The sequence below is a fragment of the Panulirus ornatus genome, chromosome 52, assembly GCF_036320965.1.
Source record: "Panulirus ornatus isolate Po-2019 chromosome 52, ASM3632096v1, whole genome shotgun sequence".
Taxonomy (NCBI): domain Eukaryota; kingdom Metazoa; phylum Arthropoda; class Malacostraca; order Decapoda; family Palinuridae; genus Panulirus; species Panulirus ornatus.
In genome coordinates, this window is record NC_092275.1 from 4,695,515 (window position 1) to 4,718,252 (window position 22,738).

The 22,738-nt window shown below is 45.3% G+C and overlaps 1 protein-coding gene across 6 annotated transcripts in view; it reads left to right on the plus strand.

Annotated features, from left to right (window-relative positions):
* LOC139765003 (hematopoietic prostaglandin D synthase-like) overlaps positions 1-22,738 on the plus strand; it is a 205,735-nt gene continuing 182,997 nt past the window's right edge. For 2 of the 6 annotated variants that reach the window (XM_071692060.1, XM_071692059.1), the window contains exons 1-3: positions 8,158-8,310; positions 13,432-13,571; positions 20,326-20,518. In XM_071692060.1, the coding sequence (XP_071548161.1) occupies positions 8,264-8,310; positions 13,432-13,571; positions 20,326-20,518 (380 nt within the window). In that variant the 5' untranslated portion in view covers positions 8,158-8,263. Of the gene's footprint in view, positions 323-1,105; positions 1,258-8,157; positions 8,311-11,107; positions 11,468-13,431; positions 13,572-20,325; positions 20,519-22,738 lie in introns of those variants that run through there. The other 4 variants (XM_071692058.1, XM_071692056.1, XM_071692055.1 and 1 more) reach the window with 4 other exon arrangements.

A 22,738-nucleotide genomic window follows, 5' to 3' on the forward strand; every position in this document is an offset into this window, starting at 1 on the left:
ACGTGCAGCTCCTGTAGGAGGAGGTGGGTGTGGCCTGTATCGCGGCACCTGGAGTGTGTGGCTACAGCCGGTGTGTGTCTGGGTTGGAGGAGGCTCCTGAAGGGGCGGTAGGGATGCAGGAGTGCCGCGGGCGTGGCCGTAGGTCCCTTGTTGTTACAGCTGCTGCTCGTGACGGGCGAAGGTGATGTCCCACGCGAGTCCTGCCGAAGGTGGACGTCGGGGATGAGGCGCCACAATGACACCTGCCAGGAAGATGAAACGTCAGTAGTCACGTTGGGACATCTACTGACGGAGGAGACGCGTCACATCACCAAGACTTCAGGTACCGGAGTGGTACACTTGTTGTCTGGTGGTGAGTCACCTGCCTGACTGACTTGCTTCTTTTCTTTTTTCTATGAAATCGTCGGATCTCTGCTTGGTCCGACACGGGTCTTTGCTTGTCGGTGGCCCGTACTTCTTTCCGTGATGCCCGGGTATCTTAAGGAGCGGCGAGGCCAGATCTGGAAACCCATTGGGAATTAGAGGCATCGAAGCCGAATATCGTAAGCTTCTTACGCATCTCCAAGCTGTCGGACTTGTGGATAAGTCCGTTAGAGCGGCGCCTCTCATGGAAATAGTCAAGTCATCTATAATTACAGCGGCAGCTCTTGATCTGCTACCGCCAGCATCGAGTGTGGGTGGCAGGGGATTAATACTGCAGGTGCCACTTGCTACCCAGCCAGTGTCGTCATTAAGGTAACACTTGTGGGGCGACAGTGAGGTAGCTACACATATCTGGACAGAATGGAATTAAAACTCCCTGACTGACAGATGTTATCTTAAAGTGACACAATACGTTGTCCTTGAGGTTTATGTAAGACTGAGGTCCATGCACTACGTCAAGGCAGCCTAAACCAGCACCTGCTTACTCCAACACAGGCAATACATCTTGCCAAACTCTCTCTCTCTCTCTCTATTTACACTTCCCACTAGGGTGTCTTCGGACCGACGGTCAGGCTGAACACAGCTCCCACGATGACCAAAGGCTTAAGGTACATGTCTACAGGTCTGACGGCACTCATCCGTTCTCCCGTGAACCACTCAAAACACTCCATCATTTTTCCATGAACATTGTTTAGTGTAACGCGGTGGCGAGGGCTCCCGCGCTCCACCCTGCTTCACTAGCCGGCTGCAGGTCCTCGCGGTCAGACCCTACACCACTCCATCCGTACCCGCTCCTCGCGTAGCCACCAGCACCAAGTTAGCTCTCCTCACCTGGTGAGTCTTGCTCCATACCTCACCACACGGCCGGCAGTCATGGTTTCACATCCAGCAAAGGGTCTTTTCTACGTATTTAAATTGATCTTTTTTCTTTTATGAAATTAAGCAAGATATAGCTACTATGTAGAGATTGCGATGCTCATCGTATACGTTAGTTACATAACCACGGCAAAGCTAGGATAAGCGGGAGAGACTGTTCCTTGTGCATTGTGCTGAGTATTCACGCCACTGGGGAGGGTGCAGTGACGTCCACACAAGCAGAATAACATGGAGGGATAGTGGAGACGACACTAGTGATGCCCAGGGAGAAAGAATTTTGGAAGGAATTACATCCGCTGACTAGATCTGCCAGAAAGTGATTTTCTGGAAATGCAGTAAGGCAGTAGTAATGTGTACGTATGAGTTGTCGGTGTGGAAGAACTCACGTATCACAAAACATAGGGAAGGTGTAGCAGGTGCCACTTGCTACCCAGCCTAGGCTTCGTCATTAAGGTAACACTTGTGGGCTGACATACCCCACCTCCAGACTGTTGTGAAGGCAAGAAAGCAGGTAGTCAGCTTAACGGGTTGGGTGACCGACTCCCTCCCCTTTGTCAACGTCTGTGTGAGTTGCCAATGGTCACTTTATTTCTCTCGATGTATTTTGAACGGGAAGGAAGAACTTAAGAAATGTAGAACCGAAGTAGATCGTAATCCAATCACGGTTTCCCGTAGGGGGAATTAGTTATGGAATATAGACATATATAGAGTAGTCGCTGGCAATTTCAATTAAACCAAGATAAATGTACGAGACGAAGGAAAACCATTATTAGATTGGACTGTGAGTGTAGCGCTTTGGGTGAGTTCGTTGCTCAGTAACTTCCTAATTTTACGTTTTTCCAAGTAAATTCTCACTTGATGACCATTTTGATGTGATATGCGCCACTATCATGGGGTAGGTCATTGTGTACCTATGCTGATCCTGTGAGCGATAACACAATAGGATTACAGAAGTCACAAAGGGTTTTGATCAGACTTTAATGGGCAGATGATTACATGTTAGAATGTAGGATCATTACTCACAGATCCTCTTGTGACTGTAGGCCTCCTGTAGAGTCTGTATCTGTCAGCTCCTCGTCTAAACTTCAATTTTTTTTGTCATGTCCGGTCGTGTGTATCTTCTCGTAGTTATATTTCTCTGCTTGGCTTTCCCACAAACGATCTAGTTTTGCTTCAAATGACTGTATTGATGGTGCTCTTCTTGTTTTCTCTGTTAAGCTGTTATTACGGTACCTAACAGTCTTTCATTTGGTATATACATCCGCCAGATGCAGTATAAGAAAGTTTCAGAATTTTAATGTACTAATTTTAACAGTAAGGTGTTGTGCCATGTCTGCAAGGTTTGTTTGGACTTGTCCCTAAAACATCTTATATTATCGCAATCCAAGACACGATATTCCATGATGTGTCCGTATCTCTGGCCACAAATTTTATAATTCAAGTGATGAACATTTCCAGAGATGTCAAAGTGCCAATAATACCTAAAGCAAGTAATGTATATAGGCCAGAGTGCCAGTAATACCTATGGCATGTAATGTATATAGGCCAAAGTGCCAGTAGTACCCATAGCCTAGCCATGTTTAGAAATGACAACTATACTGATTTTGATCTCCATACTCATGTTTCACTTGACACATTTCATTGCGATGGAAAATGGATGTTCTAGTGGGATGTGATCACCTATGCTCTTTCTCCCACTATCTTTAAACCACCATAACAGATAACCTCGTATTGGACCAGCAAGTTGCTTGTTACTTGCCCTTCCCATGTGTTACTTTTCCCCAATTCTTCACCTCTCGGAACCCATACCTCCAGTCTGTTATCAAGAAAGATATTCATAGATCTGTCACTGACCACATGACCCTGGCCTTAGGAGGCCCAACGTGCATAATATCTTGTAAATAACAATAATACAAGTGTTGCAGTTCCTTCCTACGGCTGACATGGGCTAACCTTCTTTGAAATAAAACTACAATCATTGACAAGCGTTAGCAAGAATACTTCAGGACTGCTCAGTATAGTCACGGCAATAATTAAACAGTTATCTAAAGCATGCACCATGCAGGAAACTAGAGCCAATACTCAATTATCTTAACGATATCGCCGGCGGACGGCCATTGTCCCAACTGCCCTAACGGTATGGCTAGCTGGATATTGCGTTGGAGATATATGGTGATGTGTGTCTCATGTGTGACGGGGTAGCAAAGGTCGCCTTGGTGTAGCCATCATCAGGGCTGGGCAGACACCGTGGTGAGGGTGTGGCTGTGCAGCTGAAAGGCGACAACAACGCCGTCTCAGTCCTAGACGTAATGAGATAAGACAGTGAACTGACATCTTTGTTGTGTCATTGTATACCGAGCCAGCTACCAGGTCCTATCTACCAGTGAATCCTCAACATATAGAACAATTGCACTGTTCTCCACCAGATTTTTCTGAGTATTTAATGCTAAGTACACTGTTCTCGCCGCCATGCAGCCTCGATATACAATTACACTGTCGTCTCTACCATTGGAGCTCAGTATACAGAGCTAACTACACTGTCTTCTTCACCAATGTAGCGACAGCATACAAATCCAACTACACTGTCCTCTCAACCAGTGTAGCGTCAGTATACAGACCCAACTACACTGTCCTCTCCACCAGTGGAACGTTAGTATACAGAGCCAACTACACTCCTCTCCACCAGCGTAGAGTCAGTATACAGAGTCAGGCACACTTTCCTGTTCACCACTGTAACTTCATTATACATAGCCAACTAAACTGCCGCCTCTGTCAGTGTAGCGTCAGTATACAGAATCAGCTACATAGTCCTTTCTTCGAAGTGTAGCGTCAGCATACAAAGTCAGCTTCACTGTCCTCTCCGCCAGTTTGGCGTCAGTGTACAGATACAAATACACATTCCGCTTCACTAATGTAGCGTCAGTATACAGATACAAGTACACATTCCGCTTCATTAGTGTAGCGTCAGTATACAGAGCCAACTACAGCCTCTCCACCAGTGTATAGAGCCAATACACTGTCCTTTCCACCAGTACAGCGTCAGTTTATACAACCAGTTACAATGTCCTCTCCGCCAGTGTAGTGTCAGTTGAGAGCGTTCCACATCTCTACTACATATCATTTCCACCGTCCATCGCTCGCTCACCTGCAAGTCAATGGAAAATGATTGTACCATGACGGTTTCCCTAAAGATTTTTGTTCACATCCATATTAGCAAATCTCTCTATATATCTCTCTGCCTATTTAACATTATTCTATTTCCACTTTAATGGGATGGGTCGGGCATATATATATATATATATATATATATATATATATATATATATATATATATATATATATATAGGGGAGAAAGAATACTTCCCACGTATTCCCTGCGTGTCGTAGAAGGCGACTAAAAGGGGAGGGAGCGGGGGCTGGAAATCCTCCCCTCTCGTTTTTTTTTAACTTTCCAAAAGAAGGAACAGAGAATTGGGCCAGGTGAGGGTATTCCCTCAAAGGCCCACTCCTCTGTTCTTAACGCTACCTCGCTAATGCGGGAAATGGCGAGTAGTTTGAAAGAAAAGAAATATATATATATATATATATATATATATATATATATATATATATATATATATATATATATATATATATATATCCCACATCACATACACAAACACACATCCTCAACCCATGTTGCCCTGTGTGTCGAAGTGAACCATGGTCTTCCACACTTATAAAGTTGCTCCTTCCTTCTTTTTCTTTCTCCATTTTACATCTTAAGCTGATTCGTCGCCTGGGATCATTGTCTCCAATCACACTCTACATCCATACGTGAGATGTGTGTTCACAACATCCAGTCCCCAATCATTCCTCCTTGCTTAATTACCCACACTCGCCTCTACTCCTCTCTCCTTTGCACAGTGGAACAATTACTGTCCCCGCACCACCCTCCAGTCATGAGACCCCTGGCCACTGTTCCATGCTTCCAGACATACCATCTGGATCCACTCCGCCAACTCTCTCACCACACCATCAGTGTCCCCACCTTTCCCATTCTTTAAAAGTAAAATTCCAAATAAACTTGCAAATCCATTTAGGTCCTTATATCTACAAATGATATTCCTCTACAATATAATTGATAAACGAGGTTTATTAGTGTGGAGGCAACGTCATATTTCTGAAAATTCGTTAACACATAACAGAGCCAGAGAACGTATGCAAACGAACAGATTGAAAACCATGTATACAAATGCAGGTGGACTGGACTGGTGGGAAACTCTTTTCTGGTAGTGTTTGGTTGAGCGGGTGCCAGACTCACGGAAGAGGAAAAACCTAGCTTAATCTGCCCAGGAGTGGCAGAGATAACATTAATGGATAGATAAGATAAAGGGTGATTAGCTCTTGATGAAAGAATGACATTACATCTTAAGAAATAATGATGGATGGCTCATTCAGAAAATATCTAATAGGAAAAATGATTGTAAGAATGGCGTGTATAGTGCTGACGATAATTCACAGCCCTTCAAGAAGCTGCATTGATCCAGAACAGCTGTCAGACAAAAACAAAGAAGGAACAGTAAAAACGGTGACTTTGAGGCCACAGGATACATACCTTAGAGATGGCAAAGTCCTGATGATGGGTAATTCTACCCACAATAAGATAGACTGGAAGAGTTTAGATTTTCATGAAGAGAGAAAAAGTCACGGAGATACAAGGTCCTCCAATTTATACCAACGAATTTTCCTTAACAGACAGTCACAGAAGATAGGGTAATCAGAAGGGCTAAGACATCATCATTGCTAGACCATATCTTTACACACTGTAACGTGGAAATTTAAAAAAAAGACTTCCTCGCTCAAGATCACCTCTGGGACTCTGTGGTTCATGTGGTGTTGAGTGTGTATGTGTGTGTGTGTGTGTGTGAGGGATGAGTGCAGGACAGTTTAAGGATAAGTGCAGAATGTCTTCACTAACTTCCATCTAGGGTATGAGGGGTCTTGTGATACGTTGAAACAATGTTTGTAATGTGATGAGTGATGAGCAGAACACAGATAAGAACGCGTAACTAGTGTATGCCTTGGGAGTGTCTGTTTAAGTGTGGTGGAGTGGAGTTAAAAGGCTGGTTGGAATGGAACGTTTAGCTTGTAATCGTTTCGTTGTGCAGTTGCTGCTTGATAACGGTGGCTAGGAGGCCTGTGATTGTTCTGAGTACTCTGTTTTATATGGATTACAACTCCTTTATAAATGCTTTTGAGGATTAGTCTAGGATGGAGTGGATGGATGATATGTTTGTCACCAGGAGATTCATCCCCCAAAGCCCATCGTTTTTGTAGGTTAGATTAGGTTGTGTTAGGCTAGACTCGGTTCAAGTTAGGTTACAAACGTAACTTAGAAGAAGGAGGGTGTGGCCAATCTTCAGTTGACCCAAACGAGGAGATATAGCCGAGGTAATTACACAGCTGAAAAAGTTCATTCAGAGTATGAAATGAGAACGAATGTTCCTTAAGAAAGATTATGGAAGGTTTTGTGATATCTAGATAAAAATAGAATGTGGGTACTAGTGTATGCACATAGAGAAGGTTGAAAAAGAGAAATATATGGGTCAGTAATAGATGTCACGAGGCAAATTAGCTTACAGATGTTCAGTAGAGGAGATACAGATGACACAATCGTCAGTCAATGTTTGAAGTTGTAAGAAACAAAGAAATGATTGCTTCAAAGTAAATACTTGAAAGCAGAGGCATACTGAGAGTAGTATTTGTGGGTAAGGCATCAGACATGGCAAACTTATTCTATGAATTCATCAGGAGTATATTGTTGGTTAAACGTAGCTAATTAGGCTAATTTTTTGATTGCGAGAACTGCTAAGGAAGAGGAGGAGATATGCCAGATGCTGAATGAGTTTCAAAAGGTTTACAGTGGAAGACACTGAATCCTACACCATGGACATGAGCTTGGGAGGAGGTCTCAGAAAGAATTGAAATTGCTAGAAAAGACTTTCTAGGCTATAATTCTTTTTTTCTAACCCAAATAAAGTTCATGGTCCTTATGAAATTTCTCCATATGTATTGAGGGAAAGTGCTTGTATACTTAATAGGCCGCTCGAAATATTGATCAGTATGTCACAAGTGGAGAGTGTAGTATCAGAGAAATGAAAAAGTGCAAAGTCGTGCCTATCTTTAAGGAAGGACGTTGGGTAAATGTGCAGAACCACTGGCCAGTCTTCCTGAGGAGTGTTGCTGGTGGTGTAGGGTCTTGGCCAGGACGCTGCTCTTCCCAAGTCAGACGCGCTGTTGGATTCTTTATCATTCATTATACACCAGAAGCGACCAAGGTACATACCTCCTGAGTGACTAGTGTTGGGGATGACGGCGATGAGGTCCACTCAGCGGCAACACCAGTTGTTGTAATACTGTCTTCCACTTTAGAGAAGTGTTCCAGTGGAAATTATTGACACGTCACTTTCTTTAAAGATTTAAAGAAACTTAACCCATGGAAAAGTTGAAGCACCTTTCGAGAAACGCTCAGATTTGCAATGAGGGTTTAGAAAAAAAGAGGGAGTAGAATTTTTACAAAAATATGAGACTAAACCCAGTGAGGTAGTATGAAAACTTTTTCTCGCGCCTCTGTGGAAACCTGTGGGTTAAAGATAACGATCCCCGAAGAAATATATGCCAAAATCGAGCTTAACTGAACCGCTACGACATAAAAAGAAATAAATGCTAGCGTACTTAAGAAAAAAGTTTTCGCTTGCGTGAATAGCGAAGCAACTCGAATAAGGAGGACCAATCAGAGTGTAAAGAGTTTGAAGGCGTCTACAAGAACATATAGAAGCAAGAACGATACGAATGGCTCAGAAAATGTAAATAATTACCCTTTTAGCCCCTCAACCCCAACTCTTTCTCGCTCCACTTTTTTCTGACTGATTCTCAGACATTATGTCCAGCTTTCAGCACGGCACAGTGAATCCACAGACGAATGAAAGGAGACAGAAGAGCTCATGTTGGACTAAAACTCCCGAGCGGGTGGGTAAAATCCCTTATTATGCTAATTGTGTACATTATTTTTGGTCCGTGGTGATATTAACATGGAAATGCGGACGGAAATCGTATATGACGAGATATTTCATATCAGGACACTTTTACATCATCAAAACACTCCAAATTAGGGTTACTACAGGTATATCTACCTCGGCAGTGGGGAGGCCTTTGAAAATGAAGTGGTAAATAATAAAGATGAAAAACTCGGAAATGAAAATGGACAGAACCTATAAAAACCTTATGTAAATTTTCCTAAGGCCTGGGGTTCCCAGAGGCTGGGGTTTGCTGTTTTATGTAATGTTAGAGGAAAAATATTAGTGTTATTGGTTCAGTGTGAAGACGTGCGCCTTCGAGAATGACTATTTTGAAGCACTGTCACCTGAAAATCCACGATATTTCTATCTGAACATTTTTTTAAAAGTCATAACCACATATAGTAGTCAAAAAAGATAGGGTCATATACTTTAAGTGTAGAACAAAGAAAGCTACCTATGTCAAGGCAACTTTGTACAGCCGGCCCCGGCAAATGGACGAAGGCAGATGACCAAAACACATAAATGTTCGTGAAATAACACACGATCTTCTTCACCTTACGTTAGGTAAAGTTTTTGTATACCTTAGCTTCCCATGTGTGTTTATTTCAATTTTTTACGGTAGTTACCGTAAATTTACCCCCCTTCTCACCCCCTCACCTTCATCGCCCTGCCCACTGTCGAGTAATTTAATGTTGTAGGTCAGGTAGGACGGAATACATTTACAAACCGGTGATGTTAATATGTTCTGGAGGGTATAAAGCAATATAACCAAACACTCTAGTTAATATACATGAGCTAATATCCCCACGGACCGAAATGTCACCTCTAAACTGAATTTCAGCGCGTCATGTGATGAGTGTACTAACTTTATGACACATTTTGGTTGTTTTATTGTCTGTTGCTCTTCATTATGGGAGAACTGCTGTTACCTGGTTCTTCACACTGTTCTCTAAACAAACGTCAGCTAAGTAATTATTCAAGACATAACATTGAAGTATCCTCAAGATTTCTCATTTGTCTGTTCATTTCAGTTTTCCATTTATATATGACTTAATGCTGTGAACTATTAATTGAAAACTATTGCATCACTTCAGTGGGTAAAGACACGATTTCATATACGTTTTAATGTTCATATTATAACATTGTGAATTCAACAAAATCTAAGTTGTTCATAGCACTTTGAAATATTAAGAAAATACTTTCTTAATTTCCTTTCTTTTATACATGCATTAGAAAAATATGAATTAAAAACAAGAACTCTAAACCAGGATGTATATTTCCAATGTGATATAAAATTCTTACAGAGGATTGCCAGTCCTAAAGGAATTTATCCATGTCATGCATGACAACCAATATTACTTGTATCCAGTTGTGGATTACATATGGTTTAATCATTAACATGAAAGGATTTTATTCATCAGACATGCCTAGTGTTGCATTAAAAAAAAGAAACAAATGTTGCAGCCAGTCACAAGAATTCACTGTTTCAGTACACCACTAGTACCTCATGTTGCATCCAACCACAAGAACCTAATATACCATCCAACCACAAGAGCCTGTAGCATCCAACCACAAGAACCTAATGTTGCAACCAACCACAGGAGCCTAATGTAGCCTCCAACCACAAGAACCTAATGTTACATCCAACCACAAGAACCTATTGTTGCATCCAACCACAAGAACCGAATGTAGCATCCAACCAAAAGAACCTAATGTTGCATACAACCACAAGAACCTAATGTAACATCCAACCAAAAGAACCTAATGTAGCATCAACCACAAGAACTTAGAATCCAACCACAAGAACTTAATGTTGCAGCCCAACCACAAAAACCCATTATTGATCCCAACCACAAGAATGTAATATTCCACCCAAGTACAGGAACCTAATGTTGCATCCAACATGAACCTAATATGTTAATAAGAAGTTTGACAATGTAACACAAATAAGGAGAGAAAGTGGAATTATCTTAGAGTATTGTAATTACACTCAGAATCAACATTGTAAACAACAGTTGAGATGTAACAAAGCTAATGCTTATAACATTCAAGAAAACAAGGAAACATAACCTCATATTGGCTTTGGGAAATCGATATATAACAAACTGTGGATGAATCTTGTATATATAACACAGGGGCGGAACTTATCACCCCGTGGCTGAATATCAAATATCATACAATGCTCATTGATTTTGTAGCAATATTTAGCCGTCAAATGATATATTGACGGATCTTCCGCACATTAGTGCTATCTATTGGCTGCACATAAGGGAATAATTATAATAATAATAATAATGATAATATAATGATAATGATTATATAATCTAATGATAATGAAAATAATAATTATATTAGCCATGATAATAACAATAATAATAATAATAACAATAATAATAATGATAACAATGGTGATAATAACAGAATAACATTAATAGTGATGCAATGAGTTGCCGTTTAGCCATAACAGTTGACCCTCCCCAGTGTTACGTTATCGCTGGCGTCGCCCTATGCTAAAACCGCAGGTGTCATACCGTCAATGGGGCTCATGATAACTGAGAAGTTTGCTCGAATCGAAATGATTATTATGAATAGATGTCTTATACCCGTCTGTTGCAAACAATACTGGGGAGAAGTTACTTGATGTTGAAGTATGTACTAAAAATCATAATGTATGATTATTCAGCGCCTGGCAGGCTGCGCGAGCCCGGTAAGAAGAGATCATTTGCGCAGGTTATTTACCTTAACGGTCAGCGTAGACCTGTGGTGCTTGAATTTACTGTGTATTTCCCGCTTGACGTACTGTGTATGTCTCACTTAATGTACTGTGTATTTCTCTTAGAAGAATAGCATCTCCCTAGTTTCTGAAAATACAGATATCTGAAGAGGTTTGTAGGGAACTGATCTACATTTTCTGTTCGAGGGATTCTGAAAAGGAGGGAGAGAGAACCTATATTTTCCGCATTCGGAATCACTATAGTATCTTACATACTCTTGTTTCCGTATAAAACTGTGACTTGATTGTTACCATCGAGTGTATCAAGAAATGATAGAAGATGATTGAAGCTTAAGAAGCCAACTACTGAGTCCCGAGGTTGGACCATCTCTTGGTAAGCTGGGTTTCCTGTCTGTAATGGTGGTAACTTGGTGTCGTTAACCTGTTCAGTCCTGACGATGAGTGTGACCTTGGATGAGTGTGACCTTGGGTAAAATGCAACCATGGATACTGTGTCGACTGGGTGGTATTTGCCGCCAGGTCGGCCCAGTACCCACAAAACTTTTATTTCCACTACTTATATTTATTATTATTTATCTATCATCATTACATCAAAGTTACATATACTTTTTTCTTTTTTCAATAGGTATTTAGGAATGATGACATCAGTCATACATATAATAACGGTTAAATAGGGTTGCAGGCCTAATGACCTTCCTCATAGGTCGATGGCCGTAAGACCCAACACACAACATCAGTGGGAGGATGAAGGACCTGCTATCTCTGGCTGATGCAACACCTGGTTTTCCAACCTCAGTGGGAAGTCCTGGACACCAGAGTGGCAGGAGATGGTGAGGAGGCTGCTGGGTGTATTGTGATGGTTGGAAGGGAGGGAGTTTGTGTATAGTTGAGCACATTACACAGTTGATCCTGAGAATTGATAATCCTCATTATTGACTTGTGTTTAAAGTATGCTTTGGGGGACGCGTTTCATTTATTGACTGTTGCTAACGAAAATCATATGATGATGTGTGTTTCTTGCATTAGATTGTGTCATATTTAGAATATATTTGTCGTAAGAGGTCAGGTTAGGTTAGAGGAAATAAAAGCGAAAACAATAGGATAACGTACCATGACGTAGGAAGTAGAAACTCCATATGTAAATAAATAACATGTCAGAATTCATTATACTTAGTGGAGCAAGTCTTACCATGTGAGTTTCCTGTGTCAGGAAATTGAGGCTTGCTTTTTAGATATAGTCATTGCCATAACCATTTTCATTATTTTCCAAACGTCTCAGTTGTGAAAAATTTTCTCTAGATATTCTCTCTGGTGATGAAATTGGAAATTACGAAGTGTCCACACATTTAGGATAATGATAGATGCCTTGTGACTCTCTTCCTGTAGTGTAATTACCCATTTGTACAGGACAGAGAGGGAGTTCCACACTCATAGGGCCCCATCTCCTGACCATTGCTATCATACATGATTTAAACTATGCCGTCCACATTTATAATTTCAACATTTGGTACATTCCATTCATTCTTTATTGTTATATAAGCACCTCTTTACATCACTTTAGGTTTATTACTTGATTTCATATTATGTCCTGTGTTTGTTCTATCCATATACATCTCTCAGAGAACTGTTCACTTTTGACATCAAACTGGTTGAAAAGTTAAAGATTTTGATCAGGTCGCCCCTTTTACTCTTGTATCCGCCACGGTGGACAAATTCAAGGCTGCTAAACTCAATTTTTTTTGTTTTGTTTTGTGGTGCCATCTGTGTAGACTACCTCTGGAGCATTATAGTAGTTCTTTATATTTCTTCAAATGACTACACAGTACCTTGATCAACCATGGTAAGATACTCCAGTTTTGTTCTTATGCAGGATGAGCAGAGCAGCTTGCTGAATATTTTCTTATGCCTACATTTAAATGGTATTCTAGTATTTGACATCAGATTGTTTGATTCCCCAATTGATAACCTAATGTGGAAATCAGGCGCCAAGTCATGACTTTGTACAATGTCAACTCAACAAAGGCTTTCGCAAACATATATGTGATTTTCTTGTCAAAATATTCTTTCTTAATGTTGAATATCTCAGGTTATTTGAATGGTGCCTCCTGATACATAGCCAATCTTCTCTGTACGTATATAAGGAACTGTGAGTATTCTTGCAACCAATGGCTGTCAATCCATTTAGTGTTGTATACACTTCGTAGATTTTGTCTCCTGTTCTTTTTTTCCGATTTCAACTCTTACTAGACTCGTAAACGTTCCTCATTTGGCGGATACGTAACTTCACATAAACCTCCTTTAACCTATCTAACTTACCAACTCCGCCTTAACCTGCAGGAACAGCATGACGTACCACCTGGCGTATATGGACCTGAGAGCTCGAGGGGAACCCATAAGGTGGATTCTGAAGGCGGTGGGCGCCACCTATACAGAGGAGAGGATCGACATCTTTAAACAGTGGTTGGCCAGGAAGCCAGGTGAGGGGCCCCGGAACCCCAGGCCAATGCCCCGTGTATAGGGATGGTGACCTGTAGATCATGATGACGTTGTGAACTGTTGTGATGGTGACTTGTTGTGTAGTTGTGATGGTGACACTTGCTGTGTACTGTTGTGATGGTGTATTGTTGTGTACTGTTGTGATGGTGACAGTTGTGTACTGTGGTGATGGTGACACGTGTACTGTTGTGATGGTGAATTGTTGTGTACTGTTGTGATGGTGACAGTTGTTGTGTACTGTTGTGATGGTGACACTTGTTTACTGTGGTGATGGTGACAGTTGTTGTGTACTGTTGTGATGGTGACACTTGTGTAGTGTGGGGATGGTGACACTTATTTGCTGTGGTGAGGGTGACACTTGCTGTGTACTGTTGTGATGGTGACATTTGTTGTGTAATGTGGGGATGGTGACGCTTGTGTACTGTGGTGAAAGTGACACTTGCTGTGTACTGTGGTGATGGTGACACTTGTTGTGTAATGTGGTGATGGTGACACTTGTGTACTGTGGTGATGGTGACACTTGCTGTGTACTGTGGTGATGGTGACACTTGTTGCGTACAATAGTGATAGTGACAGTTGTCATATGCGGTACTTGTGGTGATTTGGTGAGCTGTGTCGATGCTTTATGAGCTGATGTGAGACAGGTGCGTCTGTGTGCTATGTGTGATGTTGACGTTGTGTGCAGTGATTCCGATAGGTTGTTTGTGTGTGCTGTGTTGATGGATTTTGTGCTGTGTTGATTGGTGAGTTGTGTGCTGTGTTGATGGTGAGTGTGCTGTGTTGATGGTGAGTTGTGTGCTGTGTTGATGGTGAGTTGTGTGCTGTGTTGATGGTGAGTGTGCTGTGTTGATGGTGAGTTGTGTGGTGTCGATGATGAGTTTTGTGTGCTGTGTGTGGTGATTTGTGTGAGCGGTGTTGAGATTATGTGCTGTGTTAATGGTGAGTTGTGTGCTGTGTTGATGGTGAGTTGTGTGCTGTGTTGATGGTGAGTGTGCTGTGTTGATGGTGAGTTGTGTGGTGTCGATGATGAGTTGTGTGCTGTGTTGATGGTGATTTGTGTGCGGTGTTGATGATTTATGTGCTGTGTTGATGGTGAGTTGTGTGCTGTGTTGATGGTGAGTGTGCTGTGTTGATGGTGAGTTGTGTGCTGTGTTGATGATTTATGTGCTGTGTTGATGGTGAGTTGTGTGCTGTGTTGATGGTGAGTGTGCTGTGTTGATGGTGAGTTGTGTGCTGTGTTGATGGTGATTTGTGTGCTGTGTTGATGGTGAGTTGTGTGCTGTGTTGATGGTGAGTTGTGTGCTGTGTTGATGGTGAGTTGTGTGCTGTGTTGATGGTGAGTTGTGTGCTGTGTTGATGGTGAGTTGTGTGCTGTGTTGATGGTGAGTTGTGTGCTGTGTTGATGGTGAGTTGTGTGCTGTGTTGATGGTGAGTTGTGTGCTGTGTTGATGGTGAGTTGTGTGCTGTGTTGATGGTGAGTTGTGTGCTGTGTTGATGGTGAGTTGTGTGCTGTGTTGATGGTGAGTTGTGTGCTGTGTTGATGGTGAGTTGTGTGCTGTGTTGATGGTGAGTTGTGTGCTGTGTTGATGGTGAGTTGTGTGCTGTGTTGATGGTGAGTTGTGTGCTGTGTTGATGGTGAGTTGTGTGCTGTGTTGATGGTGAGTTGTGTGCTGTGTTGATGGTGAGTTGTGTGCTGTGTTGATGGTGAGTTGTGTGCTGTGTTGATGGTGAGTTGTGTGCTGTGTTGATGGTGAGTTGTGTGCTGTGTTGATGGTGAGTTGTGTGCTGTGTTGATGGTGAGTTGTGTGCTGTGTTGATGGTGAGTTGTGTGCTGTGTTGATGGTGAGTTGTGTGCTGTGTTGATGGTGAGTTGTGTGCTGTGTTGATGGTGAGTTGTGTGCTGTGTTGATGGTGAGTTGTGTGCTGTGTTGATGGTGAGTTGTGTGCTGTGTTGATGGTGAGTTGTGTGCTGTGTTGATGGTGAGTTGTGTGCTGTGTTGATGGTGAGTTGTGTGCTGTGTTGATGGTGAGTTGTGTGCTGTGTTGATGGTGAGTTGTGTGCTGTGTTGATGGTGAGTTGTGTGCTGTGTTGATGGTGAGTTGTGTGCTGTTGATGGTGAGTTGTGTGCTGTGTTGATGGTGAGTTGTGTGCTGTGTTGATGGTGAGTTGTGTGCTGTGTTGGTGGTGAGTTGTGTGCTGTGTTGATGGTGAGTTGTGTGCTGTGTTGATGGTGAGTTGTGTGCTGTGTTGATGGTGAGTTGTGTGCTGTGTTGATGATGAGTTGTGTGCTGTGTTGATGATGAGTTGTGTGCTGTTGATGGTACGTTGTTTGCTGTGTTGATGGTGAGTTGTGTGCTGTGTTGATGGTGCGTTGTGTGCTGTGTTGATGGTGAGTTGTGCTGTGTTGGTGGTGAGTTGTGTGCTGTGTTGGTGGTGAGTTGTGTGCTGTGTTGATGGTGAGTTGTGCTGTGTTGAGGATAAGTTGTGTGCTGTTGATGGTACGTTGTGTGCTGTGTTGATGGTGAGTTGTGTGCTGTGTTGATAGTGCGTTGTGTGCTGTGTTGGTGGTGAGTTGTGTGCTGTTTTGATGGTGAGCTTTGTGCTGTGTTGATGGTGTTGATTGTATTGTGCGGGGAAAGAATTTCAACACTCTTGGCTCCCCATTTCATGATCTTTCTCGTCTGTCATTGTATGCATGGTGTTTGAATGAATTATGTCCACATTCATTCTATATCATTCATCTCTCCACCTCCCTTGTACGATAAAAGTACTTCTTTTTAACAGCTTCTTTACGTAATTTAAAGCCATGTCTTCTGGTTGCTTGATCCCTACATCTTCGTCAACAATTTGTTTAAAAGAAATAAAACTTAAAAGGGTTGTGATCGGGTCACTACTACCTCCCCACTCCTCTCCCGACTCTTTTACACTTGCAAGGTGGATGCATTTAATGCCTCTAGCCTTCCCCTGTTATTCCGCCCTTAAATCTGGTACCATCTTTGTGGCCTTCCTCTGAACCTTCTCTCTTAGCTTTTTGCGATCTTTTGGGTGCGGTCACCAGACTTGAGAAGCATATTTTAGTTTTGGCCTAATGCAAGATATGAAGAGCTTGTTGACATTATGTTATCCGTATACTTGAAAGCTGTTCTAATATTTGCCTATAGACAGTTTGTATTATTATTTATTCTCCAATTATAGGACTCTGGCGACAGGTTAGGGACGATGCTAACTCCATAGTCTTTTCTCATTCATAGAATCCTGAACCTTATTCTGTGCTTGATATGATTCCTACTGAAGCCTTCCTTCAGTTTATCTCATCCTCAGTACTTTCCATTTGCTTTGGTTGAATTATCATCAGCCATGTATCGAACCAACTTTTGGAGTCTATGTCCTCATGTAACTTGTTGCAATCTTCCTCGCTTTTCACTTCCCTCATGACCTTCATATTATCATTCAGGTAGGAGTCCATACCTTCAAGCGAGTGATTTATGTAGATGCAAGAAGATTCATGGCCCCAGAACTGAGCCCTGTAGCACTCCGCTGGCCACCTCGACCCATTGAGAGAAGGTTTCCTTTGACATCCGTCCTGTTTTTCGACCCACTGAGAAAGGCTTCTATCTACTGAAGGAGTTTCTCCCTCCACTCCCCACCCTCTCCCTTCATTCTTGCCTGGTGATCCAACTTCTTAATCAGCCTCACTCATGTGGTAGTGTCAAATGCTTGCTGGCAGTTTACCAAGGAAGTTCAGTCTGAAACTAAATTAAGACAACTTCCTTTGTGTATTGTGGTAATGGTGACAATTGTCATGCGCTGTGTGATGGTTGTCATATGCTGTGAAGATGGTGACTTGTATGCTGTGAAGATGGTGACAGTTGTCATAGGCTGTGCTGATGGTGACATTTATGCGCTGATGTGATAATGACATGTCGTCCAGTATAGTAATGGTGACACATGGCTGAAAATGATGACTGAAGTTAGTTTTCCTTTTTTCCCTTGTTGTTTGTAACTCACCATACTTCACAATTGTCGTCCCCCCTCACCATGCCTCGTGTGTCGTCCCCCATCACAGTACCCCACCTGTCGTCCCCCTCATCATACCTCACTAATGTCAATCCCCTCACCATACCTCACCATTGTCATAACCCCCCTACCATACCTCACTAGTGTCCTCACCATATCACCATACCTCTCTTGTGTCGTCCCTCTCACCATACCTCTCTAGTACCGTCCTTATCACCATACCAATTCGTTCCCCCTTACCATTCCTCATTATTGCTGTTCCCCTCACCATACCTTACCACCACTGCCGGCCTCACCATACCTCACCACCACTTCCGTCCCCCTCACCATAGCTCACCACCATTGCCGTCCCTCTCACTATACCTCACCACTGCCGTCCCCTCACTATACTTCACCACTGCCGTCCCTCTCACCATACCTGACCACTACTGCCGTCCCCCTCACTATACCTCACCACCACTGCCGTCCCTCTCACCATACCTGACCACTACTGCCGTCCCCCTCACTATACCTCACCACCACTACCGTCCCTCTCACCATACCTCACCACCACTGCCGTCCCTCTCACCATACCTCACCACTACTGCCGTCCCTCTCACCATACCTCACCACCACTACCGTCCCTCTCACCATACCTCACCACCACTGCCGTCCCTCTCACCATACCTCACCACCACTGCCGTCCCTCTCACCATACCTCACCACCACTGCCGTCCCTCTCACCATACCTCACCACTACTGCCGTCCCTCTCACCATACCTCACCACCACTACCGTCCCTCTCACCATACCTCACCACCACTGCCGTCCCTCTCACCATACCTCACCACCACTGCCGTCCCTCTCACCATACCTCACCACCACTACCGTCCCTCTCACCATACCTCACCACCACTGCCGTCCCTCTCACCATACCTCACCACTACTGCCGTCCCACTCACTATACCTCACCACTACTGCCGTCCCCCTCACTATACCTCACCACCACTGCCGTCCCCCCTCCTTCACCATACCTCACCACCACTGCCGTCCCCCCTCCCTCACCATACCTTACCACCACTGCCGTCCCCCCTCCCTCACTATACCTCACCACTACTGCCGTCCCCCCTCACCATACCTCACCACCACTGCCGTCCCCCCCTCCCTCAGCATACCTCACCACCACTGCGTCCCCCCTCACCATACCCCACCACCACTGCCGTCCCCCCTCCCTCACCATACCTCACCACCACTGCCGTCCCCCCTCACCATACCTCATCACCACTGCCGTCCCCCCTCCCTCACCATACCTCACCACCACTGCCGTCCCCCCTCCCTCACCATACCTCACCACTACTGCCGTCCCCCTCACCATACCTCACCACCACTGCCGTCCCCCCTCCCTCACCATACCTCACCACCACTGCCGTCCCCTCTCCCTCACCATACCTCACCACCACTGCTGTCCCCCCTCCCTCACCATACCTCACCATCACTGCCGTCCCCCCTCCCTCACCATACCTCACCACCACTGCCGTCCCCTCTCCCTCACCATACCTCACCACCACTGCCGTCCCCCCTCCCTCACCATACCTCACCACCACTGCCGTCCCCCCTCCCTCACCATACCTCACCACCACTGCCGTCCCCCCTCCCTCACCATACCTCACCACCACTGCCGTCCCCCCTCCCTCACCATACCTCACCACCACTGCCGTCCCCCCTCCCTCACCATACCTCACCACCACTGCCGTCCCCCCCTCACCATACCTCACCACCACTGCCGTCCCCCCTCCCTCACCATACCTCACCACCACTACCGTCCCCTCTCCCTCACCATACCTCACCACCACTGCCGTCCCCCCTCCCTCACCATACCTCATCACCACTGCCGTCCCCCCCTCACCATACCTCACCACCACTACCGTCCCCCTCCCTCACCATACCTCACCACCACTACCGTCCCCCCTCCCTCACCATACCTCACCACCACTGCCGTCCCCCTCTCACTCACCATACCTCACCACCACTGCCGTCCCCCCTCCCTCACCATACCTCATTACCACTGCCGTCCCCCCTCCCTCACCATACCTCACCACCACTGCCTTCCCCCCCCCTCCCTCACCATACCTCACCACCACTGCCGTCCCCCCTCCCTCACCATACCTCACCACCACTGCCGTCCCCCCTCCCTCACCATACCTCACCACCACTGCCGTCCCCCCTCCCTCACCATACCTCACCACCACTGCCGTCCCCCCTCCCTCACCATACCTCACCACCACTGCCGTCCCCCCTCCCTCACCATACCTCACCACCACTGCCGTCCCCGCCTCACCATACCTCACCACCACTGCCGTCCCCCCTCCCTCACCATACCTCACCACCACTACCGTCCCCTCTCCCTCACCATACCTCACCACCACTGCCGTCCCCCCTCCCTCACCATACCTCATCACCACTGCCGTCCCCCCCTCACCATACCTCACCACCACTACCGTCCCCCTCCCTCACCATACCTCACCACCACTACCGTCCCCCCTCCCTCACCATAACTCACCACCACTGCCGTCCCCCTCTCACTCACCATACCTCACCACCACTGCCGTCCCCTCTCCCTCACCATACCTCACCACCACTGCCGTCCCCCTCTCACTCACCATACCTCACCACCACTGCCTTCCCCCTCCCTCACCATACCTCACCAGTTTAACCAAGTAACTGTTTTCTTTGCGACAGAGTTCGAGTGGGGTCGGGTCCCCGTGTTGGTGGTGGAGGGGAAGCAGTTACACCAGACGGTCGTCATCTGTCGCTACCTCGGAGAGAAGCACCACCTCTCCTCCAGCGACCTGTGGACGGCAACCCGCCAGCAGGAGGTGGTGGAGGCGATCCACGACCCCTCTGAGAGCGTGGGCCTCGCCTTCTTATCCAGGTTAGCGCCACTCTCTGCCTCCTTGTGTTGCCAGGGCGTCAGTATTTCCCCAAGAAACACATCTACGTCGCAAGTCAGTATTTCCAAGAGAGAGAGAGAGAGAGAGAGAGAGAGAGAGAGAGAGAGAGAGAGAGAGGAAAGAGAGAGAGGAAAGAGAGAGAGAGAGAGAGAGAGAGAGAGAGAGAGAGAGAGAGAGAGAGAGAGAGAGAGAGAGAGAGAGAGAGAGATGTAGCTCATCAGCGTCAGGAAAGATGATGATGACAGCGTCTGATGCACATGTGGACTGATCGACTTGGGTAGGGAGGGAGGTGGCAGGCAGTGTACACGTACACGAGTTATTGTGTTCTCTTGGTACACACCGACGCCATGACTTGACTTGTAGAGGCAGAGGGAGTGAAGACCAGGAGGGCACAGACGTGATGTGCATAACCAGACGACGTCACACCAAAGTGTATTGGACGAGCCGAGCATTGTCGACGTATCGAAACAAGGTTCACAGTGGTGGCAACACCACTGCTACGTTCTGGAGAGCAGAGGTTGACGGAGGAACTTGGATTGAATAATCGGATTCGATGTTTAGTTTGTAGGCCTATCAACTGCCTGCCTAAACTGCCAGGTTTAGGTTGTAGACCTACCAACTGCCAGGTTTAGGTTGTAGGCCTACCAACTGCCAGGTTTAGGTTGTAGACCTACCAACTGCCAGGTTTAGGTTGTAGGCCTACCAACTGCCAGGTTTATGTTGTAGGCCTACCAACTGCCTGCCTAAACTGCCAGGTTTAGGTTGTAGACCTACCAACTGCCTGCCTAAACTGCCAGGTTAAGGCTGTAGGCCTACCAACTGCCTACCTAAACTGCCAGGTTTAGGTTGTAGGCCTACCAACTGCCTACCTAAACTGCCAGGTTTAGGTTGTAGGCCTACCAACTGCCTACCTAAACTGCCAGGTTTAGGTTGTAGGCCTACTAACTGCCTACCTAAACTGCCAGGTTTAGTTTGTAGGTCTACTAATGCCTACCTAAACTGCCAGGTTTCGGTTGTAGACCTACCAACTGCCAGGTTTAGGTTGTAGACCTACCAACTGCCAGGTTCAGGTTGTAGACCTACCAACTGCCAGGTTTAGGTTGTAGACCTACCAACTGCCAGGTTTAGGTTGTAGGCCAATCAACTGCCAGGTTTAGGTTGTACGCCTACCAACTGCCAGGTTTAGGTTTCGGCCTACCAACTGCCAGGTTTAGGTTGTGGTCCAACCAACTGCCAGGTTTAGGTTGTAGGCCTATCAGCTGCCAGGTTTAGGTTGTAGGCCTACCAACTGCCAGGTTTAGGTTGTAGACCTACCAACTGCCAGGTTTAGGTTGTAGACCTACCAACTGCCAGGTTTAGGTTGTAGGCCTATCAACTGCCAGGTTTAGGTTGTAGGCCTACCAACTGCCAGGTTTAGGTTGTCGGCCTACCAACTGCCAGGTTTAGGTTGTGGTCCAACCAACTGCCAGGTTTAGGTTGTAGACCTACCAACTGCCAGGTTTAGGTTGTAGACCTACCAACTGCCAGGTTTAGGTTGTAGACCTACCAACTGCCAGGTTTAGGTTGTAGGCCTACCAACTGCCAGGTTTGGGTTGTAGGCCTACCAACTATCAGGTTTGGGTTGTAGGCCTACCAACTGCCAGGTTTAGGTTGTAGACCTACCAACTGCCAGGTTTAGGTTGTAGGCCTACCAACTGCCAGGTTTAAGTTGTAGACCTACTAGCTGGCAGGTTCAGGTTGTAGGCCTACCAACTGCCAGGTTCAGGTTGTTAACCTATCAGCTGCCAGTTTCAGGTTGTAGACCTACCAACTGCCAGGTTTAGGTTGTAGACCTACCAGCTGCAAGGTTTAGGTTGTAGACCTACCAACTGCCATGTTCAGGTTGTAGACCTACCAACTGCCAGGTATTGGTTATAGACCTACCAACTGCCAGGTTTGGGTTGTAGACCTACCAACTGCCAGGTTTAGGTTGTAGGCCTACCAGCTGGCAGGGTCATTAAAACCGTCAGTGTCACGGTACATTTGAACAACTGAAAAATGCCAACTACCCGAAGGTGTATAAATTATTCATATGACCTCACACACACTCAATATGTACGTGGCTCGTGGGAGACTTGAGATTTAGTTAGTCCTGCATTTTTTTTATTTTCATATAAAATCTATATACATCAATCGACTTGAAAGCAAGAGAGTTCATGAAA